The sequence below is a fragment of the Nematolebias whitei genome, chromosome 9 (assembly GCF_014905685.2).
Source record: "Nematolebias whitei isolate Nwh7 chromosome 9, NemWhi1, whole genome shotgun sequence".
In the NCBI taxonomy this organism is placed as follows: Eukaryota; Metazoa; Chordata; class Actinopteri; order Cyprinodontiformes; family Rivulidae; genus Nematolebias; species Nematolebias whitei.
Genome location: NC_056506.1, coordinates 22,746,838 through 22,765,222, shown reverse-complemented (window position 1 = coordinate 22,765,222; position 18,385 = coordinate 22,746,838). Strand labels below are relative to the sequence as shown.

General features: G+C 39.9%; 1 protein-coding gene and 2 long non-coding RNA genes across 3 annotated transcripts in view; all 3 read left to right on the top strand.

Moving 5' to 3' along the window:
- The window catches only part of LOC119414924 (collagen alpha-1(XV) chain-like), a 69,281-nt gene extending 66,952 nt beyond the window's left edge, over positions 1–2,329 (top strand). The window contains exons 5-7 of the mRNA XM_037682043.1: positions 780–854; positions 1,302–1,391; positions 2,300–2,329. Of these exons, the coding sequence (XP_037537971.1) occupies positions 780–854; positions 1,302–1,391; positions 2,300–2,329 (195 nt within the window). The remainder of the gene's footprint in view (positions 1–779; positions 855–1,301; positions 1,392–2,299) is intronic.
- A 194-nt stretch (positions 2,330–2,523) lies between these two features.
- Positions 2,524–2,966, top strand: LOC119414470. Its single transcript, XR_005187007.1, has 3 exons — positions 2,524–2,680; positions 2,804–2,830; positions 2,920–2,966. It is a non-coding gene; the product is annotated as an uncharacterized LOC119414470 (long non-coding RNA).
- Positions 2,967–14,002: 11,036 nt separating this feature from the next.
- Positions 14,003–18,279, top strand: LOC119414469. Its single transcript, XR_005187006.1, has 4 exons — positions 14,003–14,067; positions 16,900–16,935; positions 17,064–17,147; positions 18,219–18,279. It is a non-coding gene; the product is annotated as an uncharacterized LOC119414469 (long non-coding RNA).
- Positions 18,280–18,385: the final 106 nt, after the last annotated feature.

Genomic DNA, 18,385 nt, shown 5'->3' with positions numbered 1-18,385 from the left:
CAGCCTGATCAAGACAGCTCATCAGAGACTCTACTTCCTCAGGCAGCTGAGACGAGCTGGTCTGGGGAGCTCAGTCCTCACCTCCTTCTTCAGGTGTGCAGTGGAGAGCATCCTGTGCTCCAGCATCAACGTGTGACATGAAGGCTGCACAGCTGCAGAAAGAAAAGCTTTGAAGAGAGTGGTGAAGGCTGCACAGAAGTCTGTTGGAGTCAGTCTCCACCATCACAGACATTTACACCTCCAGATGCAGGAACAGAGCCACCTGCATCATGAAGGACCCCACTCACCCAGCACACACACTTTTTGCCCCACTCCCCTCAGGAAGGAGGTTGAGGAGCATTAAGTGTAGAACAACTAGACTTAGGAGCAGCTTCTACCCTGAGGCTGTTAGACTCATGAATCTCTAATCAGGATAATCACTGTGAAAAATCACATCATGTTGCTGCTGATCTGTTTCATGTTGCTGCTGATCTGTTTCAATGTTGCTGCTGATCTGTTTCATGTTGTGTTCATCCGTGTTAATCTGCTCACACAGACTCATGTTCGTGCTGCTGTTCGGTGTATTGTTTTTATTCTACTAGTGCTTAGCGTATTTTTAGTTGATGTTTTTCTTAGTTCATATCTTAGATGTTATTACTGTTTTTCTTTTACATTTTATTGTTGGATGTAACTGGGACCCTGTGTACAAAATTTTGTTCCACCACATGTACCACATGTAATGTGTACGACAAATAAAGAACCTCTGACTCTTTCTCGTTTCCATTTTTGTATCTCTGCAGGGTTCTATTCAGCAGCTGATTATAAAAGATGATCCCAGAGCAGCTGAGGAGCAATGTGAAGAAGACGATCCCTATGTAAGACAAGCACAACCTCTTGTTTGTCCAATAGTTACAGATCCCCTGTTATTGATAGACAACTTGTATTTTTAGTCCAAAATAAGAGTGCTTTGTAATCACAGTTTCAACCCATCCCTTGACTCAGATACCTTTTATAATGCTCTTATTCATTCAGCTGTCTTCACTGTGTTCTGACTTTATAAACGTGCTGTCTGAAGCATAGCTCTTTCAGACAAGTTGTATGTGACTGAACAAAAACAAGAAATAGATGAATGTGATCAAAGACTTGACACAAAACATAAAATAGTTGTAAATGTACAGAGAAAACCTTTGAAAGACCTTCAGAAAGAAGCAAGACTGATTAAAACGTACTTGGCAAACGTATGTCTCAAGACCTTCTAAACTGTACTGTTAATCATTGCTTGACACAGTTTCCATGACAATATGAGTAAATTACTGGTACAGGCCTCGGGATATGCGAGTGGAGATGATGCTCTGGATGATAGAGAAACGGAAGTCGTCTCAACGAAGGGGGTAGAGGAGAGAAAATTGATGGTAGGTTGTTGGATGGTGGGCCGGAAAGCTTTTCTTTTTGTTTGTTGTCTTCAGTCCTCCTACATCCTAGAAGTCAGTCTGACCTCAAACGTCTCTAAACAAAGTCTGATTTTAAAGCTTCAAAGGAATCTGTCCCTGAGAAGGAGATTTGTTGTTACCACATCTAAAAGGCACACAGGATGCTTTGATGTCTGGTTTTGAGATGTTCATGAGACATTTGGGATGTCCAGATTTCAAATAATCTTAAAGCATAAATTTCATAAAACATTCATCCTAACTTTTGTGCACAAATCTAGTCATTTAATCCTGACACTGAAGTTGACTGTACTGAAATATTATGTGATGGAGTTATTTTTCATAGAGAAAACATTTTTGATTTTATCTGTGTACAGATTTTTATATTATTTTCCATTTGTCTAAGGGGGAGGACAGTGTTCCAGTCAGAGCTCCACCCACTGAGGCTCCAGAGGCGGAGCTTTATGAGTATTCAAGTCACATGACTCCAACATCAACCAATGAAGAACTGATAATAGGTCAGTACAAACCTAAGTATAGAGCTATAGCTTGTTTCTAGAAAACCTACGTGATTTAATAAACATTATGTTATTTTTTTGGAAAAAGAGTCAATTTGCTTCAAATAACAGTGTGCGTTTCAGTGAATAAACACAAGTTGCTCAAGCGTGCAAAGAAATTGCAAAGCTATGAGTTTGGCTGTCTTCCATGAGTTCAGAAGTAATTGTTGTGACTTGTTTTAACAATATAATGTTTGCGTGTTTGAATTAAACTGGTTGGTCTGATCATGTCACATACTGTGTGCAGATTCACAGCAGATAGAGGAGCCCGGAGAGCCATCAGGCCATGTGAGTTCAGATGTGGACTTTTGTAAAACATTCTGCTCTGGCGCACAGTCAGTCATGCACGTTTTCAGGAAGTACTGATCTCTTCAACTTAAAGATAAATAGATTTGAAAGTTTTTGGTTGTTCTTTATTCACACACTGGAACAAACATTAGTTGCCAGATAAAACTCAAAAACCCTACAGACTGTCTGAGTTCATTGGAACTTTAACAAGATGTCTGATTCCAACTTGTGCTTCCTACAGACATTTATGACTTAGTATTTTTGCAGGGTCATCTCTGGCCTGGGTTTAAGGGGGAGCGTGGTGATCCTGGACCACCTGGTCCACCTGGTCCTCCAGGGCCTAGCCATGTACTCAAAGAGAAGCTTGAACCAGCTGGGCCACAAGGACCAACAGGATCCCCTGGACAACCAGGACAAGATGGACAAAAGGTTTGTTGGCAAAATTATAATTGAACACACCTTCACAGCATTAGTTTTCAAACAAACCCCATTAAATACCATGCAAATGATTCTGAGCCGTTCTTTTTGAGGCTGTAAATGTTTCCTTCACAGGGAAGCAAGGGTGACAAAGGTGAACTAGTAAGTAACTTTATTTTTTTTACTTTTTAAGATTTTATTGCTGTACTTTACACGCCCTACTCTAACAGTTATTTGTTTTTAACCATCAGGGTCAGAGGGGACCTCAGGGTTTTCCAGGTTTAAATGGAGAAGTTGGTGCCAAAGGAGAAAAGGTGCTTTTAAAACACCCATTCAAATTGATTAGATACAACACATTTGTATGAACTTCTTTCAGACCTGGGGAAAACATGTTTGATCTTTTCAAGCCTAACACTACATGAGTGCTAGATCATTACTGAGTAATAATAACAAGAATATTTAAAACTCTAAATCATGTAAATAAATAAATAAATAAAACTTATGTTTCAGAGTGACATAAATTGACCTAAAGGGCCCGTACACTGAACTGAACTGAAACACAAACACAATTTGCTACCTGCAGATAGTTTATATAAAATGTCATATTTAACTTGTTTCATTGTATGTATCAGATTTTGTTTCTTATAATTATATGAATGACCACTATGAAAAAAGTTACTGATAGCAGCGGAGGAGTTAGTCTTTTTTACAAGCTGTGGCACATGGTTAGTTTAGACCTTTTCAGTGGGGTAATTAAAAATAAAGGAAACTATTCAGTTTCTCGAATCTGGGATCTAAGGAACATACTTTCTCAATTGTTTTCATAACCCATATGCATATCTAAGTTATCTCTCTCTCTCTCTTCTTTCATTCATTCAACCTTTATTTATACAGGTTAGTCTCATTGAGCCTCAGGGACTCATTTACTGTGTACAAGAGAGACCTGTTTTTAACAAAGAACAATGACAATAGTGGACAATCATATGAGGAAGCATATGAATTGAAAAATTAATTGAAGAAAATTATGTTTAAACAAACAAACAAAAACAGCTACATTATAAAGTGATATAAGATACTAAAAACAGGAACATGTCCACACTGGTTTTTGCCATGAATTGAGCAATTTGAAACCTCTTAGAGAGGTCAAGGTCGAGAGCTTCAGATCTTTTTGTAAGATATTCCAGGAAACAGGAGTGGAGTAGGAGAAGGCCCTTTTGCCTAATTCAGTCCTCACTGAGGGGACACTGCAGGTAATAATGTCCTGAGAGTGCATGCTGTAGCTGCACTCACGCAGTGATATGTAGGAGGAGATGTAGGCAGCAGACCAAGGAGTGATTTAAATCTGAATTATGTCCACACAGTCGTCCGAAAGATGGGCAGAGTGCACATAGCTGCTGCTCCTTGAGAGTGCAGCCTCTTATCCTTTTCAGAATACATTTTTTACATAGAAAAAGGGACAAAGCCATGAGGAGATGATAGTGGCATTACAAAAAAGATCTCTTCACACCTTGTCCTAACAAGACACGATATAAGACATCAAAAAAACTCTGCCAGCAAGCACATTTATGAACACATTACATATGCTTTGACAATAAGGCGGTCCATGAAGCACTAATGGATAGTCCATTGTCCTGATAAGATGAAGGTCAGCCGGCACAGTTCTGATAAGCCTCCACAAAAGTTCCCGGGGGTGTGGGGTGTCGATAGACGAAGGTTTTCCTTAGTTTACACATTTCCCAGGAGCAATTTGATAAGTCAGACTGTTTTCGAGGCCAACCGGGGAGTCAGATTCAGATAAGCCACAACTGTTGATTTTTTCAGACAGACTATTTTTCTTGTCAACCTTGAGTCTTACTGGTACTTTCAAGGTCCGAAATGGCCAGATTAGGGTGCATTCTAATGGTCCGTGCCCATGAGTCCTTCCAAGTTCGTTTTATGCTGATGAGTCCCAAAGCCGCAGGTGGCCTGCGATTCTCACAAATCACTTCCATTTTATGGTTTAGCTCATAAATCAGCTGATTTTGAGTCCTCAAAGCACAAACCAAACAAGCAGGCAGCCTGATGATGGCCAAATTAGCTGCAGGTGTCTTCTTTGTATGTTGATAGACCAGGAACCAGCCGATTTCCAAAAAGCAGGAAACCTGTTATCATAAATCCAATTGTATATGTCTTCGGCATCCTCCTGAGATTCTCAGCGGAACATGAGGGCTCTCCAGGACCCTGTTGCTTTGTTTAAAATATTTTGTCAATTGTGTCGAGAGTCCAGTTGGTCAGATCCATAACAGTAGTTTTCATTTCGGAAGATGTGTAAAAATAGGAGCTCTCTGGACAGAGAGCAAAAAAAGCAGGAAGAGAACAGGAGAGGGAAGAGATAGTGTCCGCCTCGTATCAAAGCGAGTGAGGAAAAAAAACAAAAAAGGTTAACAACAATTCTTACACAAAAGCGTAAATAAGAGTGACAAGAAAGTGGAAAGTTTTTATTTTGTTTGACCATTTTTTATTATTTTTTTTTTTACAATTTTTATGTTTTCTAAATGAAGCATCAGGTCTTTTGAATTATCTGTCAACAGATAAAAACAGATTATTGCCCGAGTTTTCATTGTGTTCTTCTCATATTGTCCCCCTCTACAGGGAGACCCAGGAGTTGGTTTACCAGGTCCCCCTGGCCTTCCAGGACCCCCTGGGCCCCATCGTTCCCGCAGTGTGCCTGTAAGCAACAAAATGTCAAATATTACAAATCATTGTAAATTTAGATGATGTCAGAAAAAGCAACATCTCGTGATGTGTTTCAGTATGGACCAGACGCTCTGGGTTCTGGGTTTGAAGATCTGGACAGCGATGCTGAACTCATCAGGGTGAAACCAAACTCAAACTCAGATACAATAATCTGACATCAGGTAATATACATAGAGAATCAACAATATTATCTTACCCTCAGGGTCCTCCTGGTCCACCAGGGCCTCCTGGGCCTCCTGGGCCCCCTGGACACCACCTGTCTTCAGAACTGACTCCAGACCGTGCTGGACCACATGGAGAACCTGGTAAAGATAGACATCCAGGCAAACAGGACATTCCAGTAAGTTGATTCTCTGAAACTAATTATTTATTTGAAATGTGTACAGTGGTGCTTGAATGTTTGTGAAGCCTAGAATTTTTATATTTTTTACATAAATATGACCTCAAACATCATCAGATTTTCACACAAGTCCTAAAAGTAGATAAAAAGAACCCAGTTAAATAAATGAGACAAAAATATACTTGGTCATTTATTTATTGAGGTAAATGATCCACCATTACATATTTGTGAGTGACAACAGTATGTGAGCCTTTGCTTTCAGTACCTGGTGTGACTCTCCTGTGCAGCAAGAACTGCAACTAAATGTTTCTGGTAACTGTTGATCAGTCCTGCACACCGGCTTGGAGAACTTTAATTCTTCTTCATGAACGTTATTCTTCTTCAACCATTCTTTGGTAGAATCACTTGTGTGCTTAGGGTCTTAGGTCACCCACCTTCTCTTGAGATTCAGTTCATGAACAGATTTTCTGACATTTTCCTTCAGAACTCTTTGATATACAGTAATTCAGAATTCATTGTTCCATCAATGATGGCAAGCTGTCCTGGCCCAGATGCAGCAAAACAGGCTCAAACCATGACACTACCACCACCATGTTTCACAGATGGGATAAGGTTCTTCTGCAGGAATGCAGTTTTCTTTTCTCCAAAAATAACACTTTTCATTTAAACCAAAAAGTTCTATTTTGGTCTCATCCGTCCACAAAACTTTCTTCCAACAGTCTTCTGGTTTGTCCACGTGATCTTTATCAAACTGCAGACGAGCAGCAATGTTCTTTTTGGAGAGCAGTGGCTTCTCCTTGCAGTCCTGCCATGACACCATTGTTGTTCAGTGTTCTCCTGATGATGGACTCATGAACATCAACATCAGTCAATGTGACAGAGGCCTTCGGTTGTTAGAAGTTACCCTGGAGTCCTTTATGACCTCCCTGACTATTCCACGCCTTGGAGTGATCTTTGTTGGTTGACCACTCCTGGGGAGGACAACAATGGTCTTGCATTTCCTCCATTTGTACATAATCTGTGTGACTGTGGATTGGTGGAGTCCAAATTCTTTACAGATGGTTCTGTAATATTTTCCAGCCTGATGAGCATCAACAACTCTTTTTCTGAGGTCCTCAGAAATCTCCTTTGTTCCTGTCATGATCCACTTCCACAAACATGTTGTGAAGAACAGACTTTGATAGATCCTGTTCTTTAAATCAAACAGGATGCCCACTCACACCTGATCATCATCACATTGATTGAAAACACTTGACTCTAGTTTCACCTACAAATTACTGATAATCATAAAGGTTCACATACTTTTACCACTCACAGATATCCATCCATCATTATCTTTTACCCACTTCTTCCGTTTTGGGTCACGGGAGTCGCTGGTTCCCATGTCCAGCAATCACTGTGCGAGGGGTGGGGTACACCCTGGATGGGTCGCAAGTCCATCACAGGGACACATAGAGACAAATGAGACAAACAACCATTCACTCTCTCACTCACACCTAGGGACAATTTAGAGTTACCAATCAGCCTAACATGCACGTTCTTGGTCTGTGGGAGGAAAACAGAGTACCTGGAGAAAACCCACGCATGCGCGGAGAGAACATGCAAACTCCACCCAGAAAGGCCCCCGGACCGGGATTTGAACCAGGGACCTGCTCACTGAGTGGCAGCAGCTCTACCAGTTGTACCACTGTGCTGGCTGTAATATTGAATAATTTTCCTCAATAAATAAATGACTAACTATAATATTTTTTGTCTCATTTGTTTAACTGGGTTCTTTTTATGTACTTTTAGGACTTGTGTGAAAATCTGATGATGTTTTAGTTCATATGTTTACAGAAATACAGAAAATTCAAAAGTCTTCACAAACATTCAAGCACCACTATAGATGGTTCAGGCTTTTCCCTTCTTCTTGCAATTAGACAGCTTTGCTGTATGAACATTGGGGTATTAAAAGAAAACTAAAAATACTTTAATTCCATAAAATATGTTTACACTGATGTTTTACTAAAAACATTCAATCATGATCGTTGAACAAAATTTTTGTTTTTTTCCCATGTTACTGTATTTTGTTTTATTACCACTTAGAATTTTAACTGTCTTTATTGTTCTTCTTTTTCAAAGTCCATGGTCTAATTTTATGTTTTACATTCAGTCTTGATAAATGTCTGTCACATTTTTATTATAGTGTGATTTTTCTCTGCACATGTCCTCTGTTTGTCAATAGCCATTGCCTTTTGTCTCTGTCCTGTTAAGTGACTTCACCTCAAACCACACACAAACACACGCACGCACGCAGGTTTGTTTTGCTATCTTTGTGGGGCCTTTGCATTGACTTCCATTCATTTTTCATTCATTTCTATAGCCTAACCATGACCTTTATCCATAACCTAACCATTACCAGTACATACCTAACCCTAAACCTAACACATCCTCAATTCACACCTTAGTCCTAAACCTAGCCCCTAACCCACCAACGGGACTTCTTCTTATGGGGCCCGGGCTTTGGGCCCCATAAGGAGCAGTTGGTCCCCACAATGTAGTATAAGTTGGAAAAATGGGCCTCACAAAGTAGCATAAACAAGGACACACACACACACACACACACTCACTTCTATATTGCCATCTTTTATTCTCTCTCCTCCTCCATCCATCTTTCTTCTGCTGCCACTTTATTCATCCGTGTTTTGCAACATTTGTCTCTGTCTTTTCTGTTCTGTTGCAGATGTTTGAGGATGGGTTTAGTGGTTCTGGCTCTGTCGGTTCAGGTTTGAGCTCAGAGCTGACTTCGGTCCTTAGTGCAGCGCTCAACTTCAGTGACACTTCTGATTTCAATTCTGATCCCAGTTTGGGTTCTGGTTCTGGGCTTGAGTCTGCTGTGGGTTCAGGCGAGGTATAGTGTTGTAGTTTGTGGCATAGGCCAGGAAACAAGAACAGATGATTACAGTCAAATGTCTGAGTACTGAGGCAATAAGCTTTTTGTTGGTTTTATGGTGTTTTTACATTTTAATAGAAGTTTACTGCTGGACTAAAATAGGTGTGAACTAGTAAAAGCTGAGTTTTGAAAGACTTTGCTGAAATTTACTGAAGAACCTGATACAAAGCTGAAAGCTAAAATAGAAACATGCTAATTAAAATCTAAAAGTAGCAAATGTTTAGCTAAAAAGTAAAAATATAGCCAAATTCTAAAAATAATGTAAAGCTAAATGGACTGTACTTACCGGTATATAGCACCTTTCTATCTTATCAAGACACTCAAAGTGCTTTACATGACAATCTGTGTCCTCATTTACCCATTCATACAGCACTCTACTAGATCTATACAAAGAATAATCAGAGCTTTAGATCACATTCTGAATACAGTTAAAAGCAGATGAAAAGTCAACAAAAAGCAATCTTACAAAGGTTTTTGTACCTTCAAGGTGTCCTAAAATCATATTTAAAAGAGTTCCTGTTGCATCTTCCACTCGTGTTCTTGATGACAAACTTACCTTTAACCCCCATGTGAACTCGCTTTGTAAGAAGGCCCACCAGAGAATGTTTTTTTATCAAAAGCTCTGTGGTTTTACTGACTTTTATGAGAATGTTTTATTGAGTCTCTTTTAATTTTCACCTTCATCTGTTGGTTTGGACTTTTGGCATGTAAGAACAGGAAAAAACTCTCGGTGATTGTCAGGATGTGCAGCTAAACTGCTGGTATAGCCCTACAGAACCTCACTGACCTACACAAGGAGAGGTCAGTGAACAAGGCCAGGCTGATTCTGGCAGATCCTGATCATCCACTCCATGGTGAGTTCAGGTTGTTTCCATCTGGACGCAGGTATCTGCTGCCCAGATGTAGGACGAACAGACTCATTCATCCCTGTAATGATCAGGTTTCTCAATGAACACTGATGACTTCCGTATTGTTATTTTAATGTCTTAATGCCTTGTCTGGTATGAATGTTTTATATCTACTGACTGTGAAACTATTGCCCCTTGGGGATAACAAAGATACTTGAACTTGAACATTCATACACTAATGGGACACACATCAGAGCCGGTGAGGGGCTCAGTGTCTTGCCAAGGGACACTTCAGCATGACTGCTGGTGGAATCAAACCCCCAACTCTCCCATTGGAGGACCACTGCTTTAACCACTCAGCCACAGCCACCACCAAAAGCTAACAGCAGTTAAAGGCTAGATAAATTTAGCAGAACGTTAGTTTGTAAAACTAGCATTGGTGGCAATAACATTAGAAGTATTAAATTAGCATAAAAATTAGTACAATTAATATCAACATTAGTAGAACTAGCAATAATCAAACTATAAAGTTTCTTTTGACTACCACCTTCTGGAGGGTTTGCACTCGCTTCATATGGTTGATATTGTTTTGTGCTGGATACCCCTCCTGATGCAACCTGGGCTCTATATGACCACCTGGGGATTACAAGACTGTGCCACTTGTCCATAGAGCTACCAGCTACTAGCAGCAGTTGAACTACAATTAGCACAAGTAGCATTAGCAGCAGTGGCACTGGCAGTAGCAGAATTAGCAGGCGTATTCTGAATTAGATTTCATAGAGAACAATTGTTTCTGAAGGATCTGTAGGCTTTAGAAATAGAACATTTGTTTTTGCTAATAAAGAAAAATGTTTTTGAAAAGTATAGAAGTTTCAATCTACTGAGTGAGATGATTTTTTTTTTTATAAATGAACTACTAAAATAGCACAAAGAATACAAAAGTAGTTGGAAGACAAACACCATGAACAAACAGGAAAAGAAGTGTGAATGCTAAATCAGCAGTAGTAGCATTAGCAGCTGAATCAGCATTCATACAACTTTTTATTTATCTGATACGTAAAACCAACAATATTAAAGATCACCTCTGCTTCAGTGTTTCAGTGCTCAGGTAATAATGGCTGTAAATGATCTCCGGATAAATTGTATTTATTCCTGTCTTGTGCTGGCCTATTTGTTTTTGCCTAGTATGTGCATGTGTTTGTGTCTCAGGTATCGCTGTTTAGTTTTCTTCTCAATAATTGATGTGGCATTCATAAGCATTTTTTGTCAAGAAAATGTAATTTGAAACATTTTCCTTATTTGCTTTCATTTCAAGTTACCTTAAAATGAAACGTCACCGCTTAGTTTCATTTTATCCAGCAAAAAGTGGCTGAATTGAAAAAACTGACTGCAGAAACCGATAAAAGGCATGAAACTTTATGCTTCTGTTTTAAGCATGGCAAAAGTACAACTCTGTTTTCACTGGTTAGTTGTATTCTATCTCTCTCTCATATAAGAATATGCTGTGAGCTGTAATGTGAGTGGGGAACGGGTGGAAGAAAGCCAGAAGATGTGGATATGGAGAGGAGGAATGAGATACAAAATGTGTGTGAATGAGAGAGAAATAAGCATAACAATAAAGCTGGACTGAGTAGAGGTGTTGAAGGTGAGTTTAAGTACCTGATGTCAACCATTCCAAGTAAAGCACACAGGAGAAGTGAAGAAGAAAGTGCAAGCAGAGTGGAGGGTGATCTGTGACAGAAGGAAGGCAGTAAAGGTGAAACGAAAGGACCAACTCAACAGGATTAGGGATGAGTACATCAGAGGGAGAGGTTAGGTTGAGCAGTTTGGAGATAAATATAAAGTTCGAGAGGCTGAAATGATTTCAACATGTGCAGAATAACTCTAGTGGATATTTTAGACTTAGTATGTTGAGTATGAAGATGCCAGGAAAAGGAATAGAGGAAGATCATAGAGAAAGTTTATGGCCATAGTAAAGGAGGATATGCACAATGTTGGTGTGACAAAGAAGATCAATCAAATGATGAGATGAATGCAGATGACTTCCTGTAGTGACCCAGTAGGAAGAAGAGGAATTGTTGTTTTATAGTCAATAAACAGATGCACTCTTATTTCACTGTAAAAAAAACTTTATCACATGAACATTTACATAATGTATACAAACTATTTTAACAAGCACAGAATGTGTTTTACAATGTAAATACAAATTATACAAGTTACGCATGCAGATTGTGATGCTAGTCACTCTTTGTTACGAGACTAATGTTGTTCTACAGTGTGGAGTCTGCTCTGAACAGAGTTTTTAGTGGGTGACCTGCTCTAAAATCAAATTAGCTTTGACAAACTTTCACTTTGTCAATAATGGGATGTGCAGGTCTGAGTTCAAGGACAGAAACATTGCTGTGCTTTAGCCTGTTTAAAGGAATACGTTCAGTTTTTCATTATTTTCAGCTTTGCTGTTAAGCAATGAGAAACTGTTAAAACAATGAAATCATCCTTGCCACTCTCGCTGCTCACCTTGCTGCTTCATGTTACACTTAGCTGAATGACTAGGAGCATTCACACGATGATGGCATGGATGAGATTCCAGCTTGAGGAAACTGACCTGTGGGTCAGTTTCAAACAACTTGTTTATTCCTTTAAAGTGTCTCTCTTCTTTGGACTTTGGGTTGGTCTCTGTTGGAATGGCTGAGGGATCAACACAGAGCTACATCAGCACGTTAGCCCGTTAGCACATCCTAAGCTATTTTTCTCTTAACTCATCACTACATTCAGTATGTTTCTGTTTGTATTTGTCTGCCCAGGATGCTGCAGGATCAGATGGGACTTCAGGTCCACCTGGACCTGTTGGAGAGAAGGTCTGATCAGGTTTATCCTTTTTCTTGATGCTGATTGTGAATCACCTTCTGAGTGTGTCCAAAAACGTTTTTTTATTGTGTCATATCTAGACATTGCTGAGTTGTAAATGGACTGTACTTATATAGCACCTTTCTATCTTATCAAGACACTCAAAGCTCTTTACACAACAACCCGTGTCCTCATTGACCCATTCATACAGCACTCTACTAGATCTCTACAAAGCTAATCTGAATCTGTAGAGATTCATCAGAGCTTTAGATCACATTCATACACTGATGGGACACACATCGGAGGCAATGAGGGGTTCAGTGTCTCGCTCAGGGACACCAACATGTGACTGCTGGTGGAATCGAACCCCCAACTCTCCTATTGGAGGGCGACTGCTCCAACCACTCATCCACAGCTGCTCCAGTTGCCCACATCTGTGCATTCTAAAACGTATTCTGTCTGTGTTTTAATTATTTGTTTCTTTGGTTTATATTTCTATTGACGTGAATAAGGAAAAAATGTCAGATCATGACCTCAAAAAAGAGTGGGTGCTCATTTATTTTTCTATCATCAGGGTGAGCAAGGGCTACCTGGGCCACCTGGACCAAAGGTAATCAATAGACAAGAGCAAACTGCACAACTGCAAATCACATTTTTATACAACTAACACAATGATAGTTGGATAACAATAGAATGAATAGTTTGGTATGTGTTGCTAGTGTCTTACTTACTTTTGTTTTTCCAGGGTGAATGTGGGTCTGTTGGTGCCCCAGGAACTCCTGGGCTCCAAGGGCCCATTGGTCCTCATGGCAAGAGGGGCCCAGCAGGTCCACCAGGCCCTCCTGGCCCACCTGGAACCCAATTCTTTGTTGAGGTGAGACTGGTTAAATAAAACACCTGCTGAACACCCATCCTCTGTTCTTTTAACCGATTAATAAGCTGAGACAAAAACTGAAGGGTTACATTGGAGAAGAACAAAAACGGGATGTCTTCTTCTGCACATTAGTTTTTCGATTAAAAATGTACTGAGATCATGTTTGTTCCTATTTGGAGGATATGGAGGGATCTGGGAAGAGCGACATGCTGATTAAAGCTGGTGTCAGAGGCCCTCAGGTTTGTATGAGTCGATGTGTTTATGTGCTGTTTGAATAATTTCATTTCAAGGTAACTCTTTCTGTTCTCTTCTCTTCAGGGTCCCCCTGGGCTACCTGGACCCCCGGTAATCAGTTTATGAAAACTCATCATTGTTTAAATTCTAGTTGAACTAACATGCGCTGGCCATAAGTTTTGTTTCTGGGGAAGTGGTGAGCCCCTGTTTGAGCTGTATTTCCATTCTGCCTTGCAACTTATGTTGCTTTGTGGTTCTGACTGTAGGGTGAAGATGGAGCTCCAGGACCTCCAGGGCTCTCTATCAAGGTGACGTCATTTTAATGATGACAGTGTTTCAATGTTTAACAGTCTAAGTTGTCCTTTTTCTCATTTTGTTTTCACTGTTTTAATTCATTGAGTCTGATTTTTATCTGTGGTCACCGTATGGTTTTGCCTGTAGAGTGGGCAATATCTGCCTGAAGCAAATATGAGAGTGAAGTTTAGCATTTCTTGTTGCTTCTTACTGTGTGGTGCTTGACTGCAGGGTGAACCAGGAGTTCCAGGACCGGAGGGTCTTCCAGGCCCTGCTGGACTACCAGGTGCTCGGGTAAGCCTGTATATTTGATATAGTTTTTTAATCCAGGTTCACCAAACGTTTTGTGCAGTGATGCTATGAACATCTGTGTAAATATCATGGGTGACCTTTTCCTCCATTAAAATGACAGTTAGGTTGTTTAAAGTTGTTTTGATTAGATCAGTTTGTTTGACATTTATTTAAAGTCATTAATTTCACAATGACTCACAACTTAATAGGTTTGTAACTTGTGCAGATCTGAATTGTGCTGTTCCTGTGACATTTGGGAAATTATGTTGCCTTTGAATTTGTAAGCTGCCTCTTTCTTTATTAAGTTATCTGACTGGGCTGCCACTGTTAAAGACTAGTTGGAGCTCAAAACTGAAACAAAACAGGTACATTTTCTTTTGCAATCTCACTGAATGTGCATTAGAATGGCATGGTGGTTCAGTTGGTAGAGCTGCCGCCTCTCAACAAGAAGGTCGCCTTTCTGGGTGGAGTTTGCATGTTCTCTCCGTGCATGCGTGGGTTTTCTCTGGGTACTCCAATTTCCTCCCACAGACCAAAAACATGCATGTTAGGCTGATTGGTAACTCTAAATTGTCTCTAGGTGAGAGTGAGAGAGTGAATGGCTGTTTGTCTCGTTTGTCTCTGTGTCCATGTGATGGACTGGATACCTGTCCAGGTTGTCCCCCACTTCTCGCACAGTGACTGCTGGACATGGGCATGATTAATGCGGGCACCGCAATTTAGAAAGGAAGAATGGGGTAATTATAATGTATGGATGGATTATTTCTCATTTGTAAATTCCCCAGTATAAACAGATATTACCTCTGTTCTTCAAAAAAGCTTCTTCCAGTTAAGGCAGATAGCTTAAGTCCATGTTGACCAGGTCTGACCTTGAAAAAATAGTCCATGCATTTGTTACAACCCAGCTGGACTATTGTAACGCCCTTTATGTTCAGGTTTCCCTTTCACATCTTCAGCTCGTCCAAAATGCTGCAGCTCGGCTTTTAACAGGAACTCAAAGGTTTGAGCACATTGCACCAGTTTTGTCCTCCCTTCATTGGCTCCCTGTGTCAGAATTGATTTTAAAATCCTCCTGTTGAACTTTAAGTGCATTAATGACCTTGCACCCTCATACTTCTCTGACCTACTTCAACCATATGTTCCTTCTCGGGTGCTGGAATCAGCTGATCAGCTGTTTTTGGTTGTATCAAAAACCAGGCTGAAGCTCAGAGATCAGGCTTTTTCAGTCATGGCTCTAAACTCTGGATCTGCTCCTCAGCATCAGACAGGACACTTCACTCCCTGCTTTTAGATCTCTCCTGAAAACTCACCTGTTTTCACTGACGTGGAACACAGTATGATCTGATTCATTATCCCACTGTTTCTCATTGTGTTTGTGTTTTTTATTTTTGATGCTTTTAATTACATCTTGTTATATATATTTTTTTCCTTTTGACTTAATTTTATTGTTAAGAACTTTGGTAACAGCTGCTGTTTTAAATGTGCTTTATAAATACATTTGATTTGACTTGACTGAGTGACCAGTGAGCCGTGCAGTCACGTTTTGATCGATCAGTTTTTGAAAATCCTGCCTTATCGTTCTGTGCACGGCTTGCAAAATTGTATTGTAGGTGGTGCACATTGTTTTGTTGCCCATGCTCCGCCCACAGCATACCCACTTCTGCAGCAAGGTTATGATTGAATGTAGTGGAATATACTTTTGAAATAAAGACAGGCAGATTTGGACGAGTTTTTCCAATATTTTTTTATTGATCATTAGTTTTTGAACTTGTAGATACTGAGGAGACGCCTGTGCAGATGGTATAAACCTTAACACTCTTACGACCAGTTAAAACCTCCCATGACTAAGCTGACAAGGGTTTAAGATGGATTTGAGATGCCTGCAAAGGCTCAGTGACTATTTTGAGAGAAACTTTGTCTCACAGTTTTGAACATGTTCAAAAATTAAGCAAGAACATTGTGAGCATTTGTGACTCATAGGAAGACATAAGAAACCCTACAAACATCATGGCTCCCAGTGAGAGACTTCCTTTAGTCAGCTTGTAGAAATATACTGTATAACTACAGCTTGTACTAAAAATCTATTAGAAATATAGAGTCACTGTTTACAAGATATTGTAAGTTTGTGTGTCGACAATGGTTTATTTTTTAATTCCTCTTAAAATTAGTAACATCTTTTGTCGGTTCTTTTGACTTTTTTTATTTCTTTCCCTCCCCTCCCGCATTATTTTGAATTTAATATTGAAACGCTGAAGCAAAACAAAAACATAAGCTTCCTGTTTGTTTGTTTGTTTGTTTTTATTCTTCTGAGTGACCTTAAACAGAACTGGCTTGTTTAGATTGGGTTGTCCAGAATAAATCACACATCTGCTCCTGGCTAAGAAAGGCAAAATAAACTTTTTTATTTACTGCATTAAGGGCAGCACGGTGGCGCAACTGGTAGAGCTGCTGCCTCTCAGCGAGCAGGTCCCTGGTTCAAACCCCGGTCCAGGGGCCTTTCTGGGTGGAGTTTGCATGTTCTCTCCGTGCATGCGTGGGTTTTCTCCGGGTACTCCGGTTTCCTCCCACAGTCCAAAAACATGCATATTAGACTGATTGGTAACTCTAAATTGTCCCTAGGTGTGAGTGAGAGAGTGAATGTTTGTTTGTCTCGTTTGTCTCTATGTGGCCCTGTGATGGACTTGCGACCCGTCCAGGGTGTACCCCGCCCCTCGCACAGTGATTGCTGGACATGGGCACCAGCGACCCCCGTGACCCAAAATGGAATAAGCGGGTAAAGAAAATGGATGGATGGATTTACTGCATTATTTTTATTTATTCATTTTCCATAACCAGGGACCCAAGGGCGAGAAAGGCAGTCCAGGATCAAAGGTAGGGCAGCCAAACAAGAAAAGAAATTGTTCGGTGTTTACAGTTTGCTCCTCCTCTTTGCTGCAGCACTTAATTTTATGTCTTCCAAATCCTTTCTTTACATTTACTTCAATATTTCTGTACTACAGGGTGATCGAGGTGCTGATGGATTTAGTACTGTAGGGCCACCTGGGCCTCCTGGACCTCCTGGACTTGCTGTGAATTTACAGGATGTAGGCGTACACACACACATACACAAACACAATCTCTCACACACACATATGCACACATGATTACGTTTAGATAAATGAAGAAAATAGTTGTATGGTTGACACTGTTTAATGTAAAAACAGTTGATGTGCCAGTAATGTGTTTTTGCTTTAAATTATTGCTAAAAACCGTTTTTATTCCCGTTTAGTTTATGGCCAGTAGAAAATGTTGCAGTAAAAAGTTTTTTCTTATTTTGCTGATGAGAGTACAGTAGTCCCTCGTTTATCGCAGGGGATCCGTACCCTGAAGCCCCGCAATAAGTGAAAAACTGCCAAGTAGGAATAGTAGTACAAGTAGTAAATAGTAGTTTATTTTAGTGTATATATATATATATACACTAAAATAAGACAAGTGTATATATATATACACTAAAATAAGACAAGACAAGACAAGACAAGTCAAGATAATTATAATTATTATTAATAATTATTATTTTGATATATATATATATATATATAGGCGTTTAAAGCCTTCCGACTCTCTTGCAATATTCTAAACAATGTTTCTAAACTCTAAACGCTCTAAAGGAGCACAGAATGTCATGATTTCTGTTCCCTGCCGCTCTCGGCCACGCCCACTTCACTGCAGAGCGGAGATATGACACACTGCAGGAAGAAGCTTTTTAATGTGCAGCAGGTGCTAAATAATTTACAATAATTTATTTTAAATAAAAATTCCATACCGATCGTGCGGCTCATCCATCAATCAGCCAGTTGTGTGTCACGTCCAATCTTACTTTGAAAAACCACGGTAGGGCGAGTCTGCGATCAATGAAGTAGCAAGGGACTACTGCATCTTTTACATGGTGTGCATCAGATATAAAAAATGTTATTCATTCAGCTCGTTTGTAGCAATACCAAATGTCACCATGCAATCAGTACATAGCTGAGTATGAGGAAAACTAATAAAATGTTGGATTATTGAGCATGGACTTTGTTGGTTAATAAAATGTTGGTTATTAAAAACTACATGGACTACAGTTATGTTATCTGTGGAGTCTGACCCAGACTCCATATTTTATGTTTTGTCTGCAGCTGCTCCTGAATGTGACCGAAAGTATCTCCAACCTCACTGAGATCAGAGGACCCCCAGGGCCTATGGTGCATAGCTAACACTTGGATACTGCAGAAAAGTCACCATGATTTTGAATGTTTTCTGCTGCCTCTTCATATTTGTTTGTTTACTCTTGGCCACAGTGTTC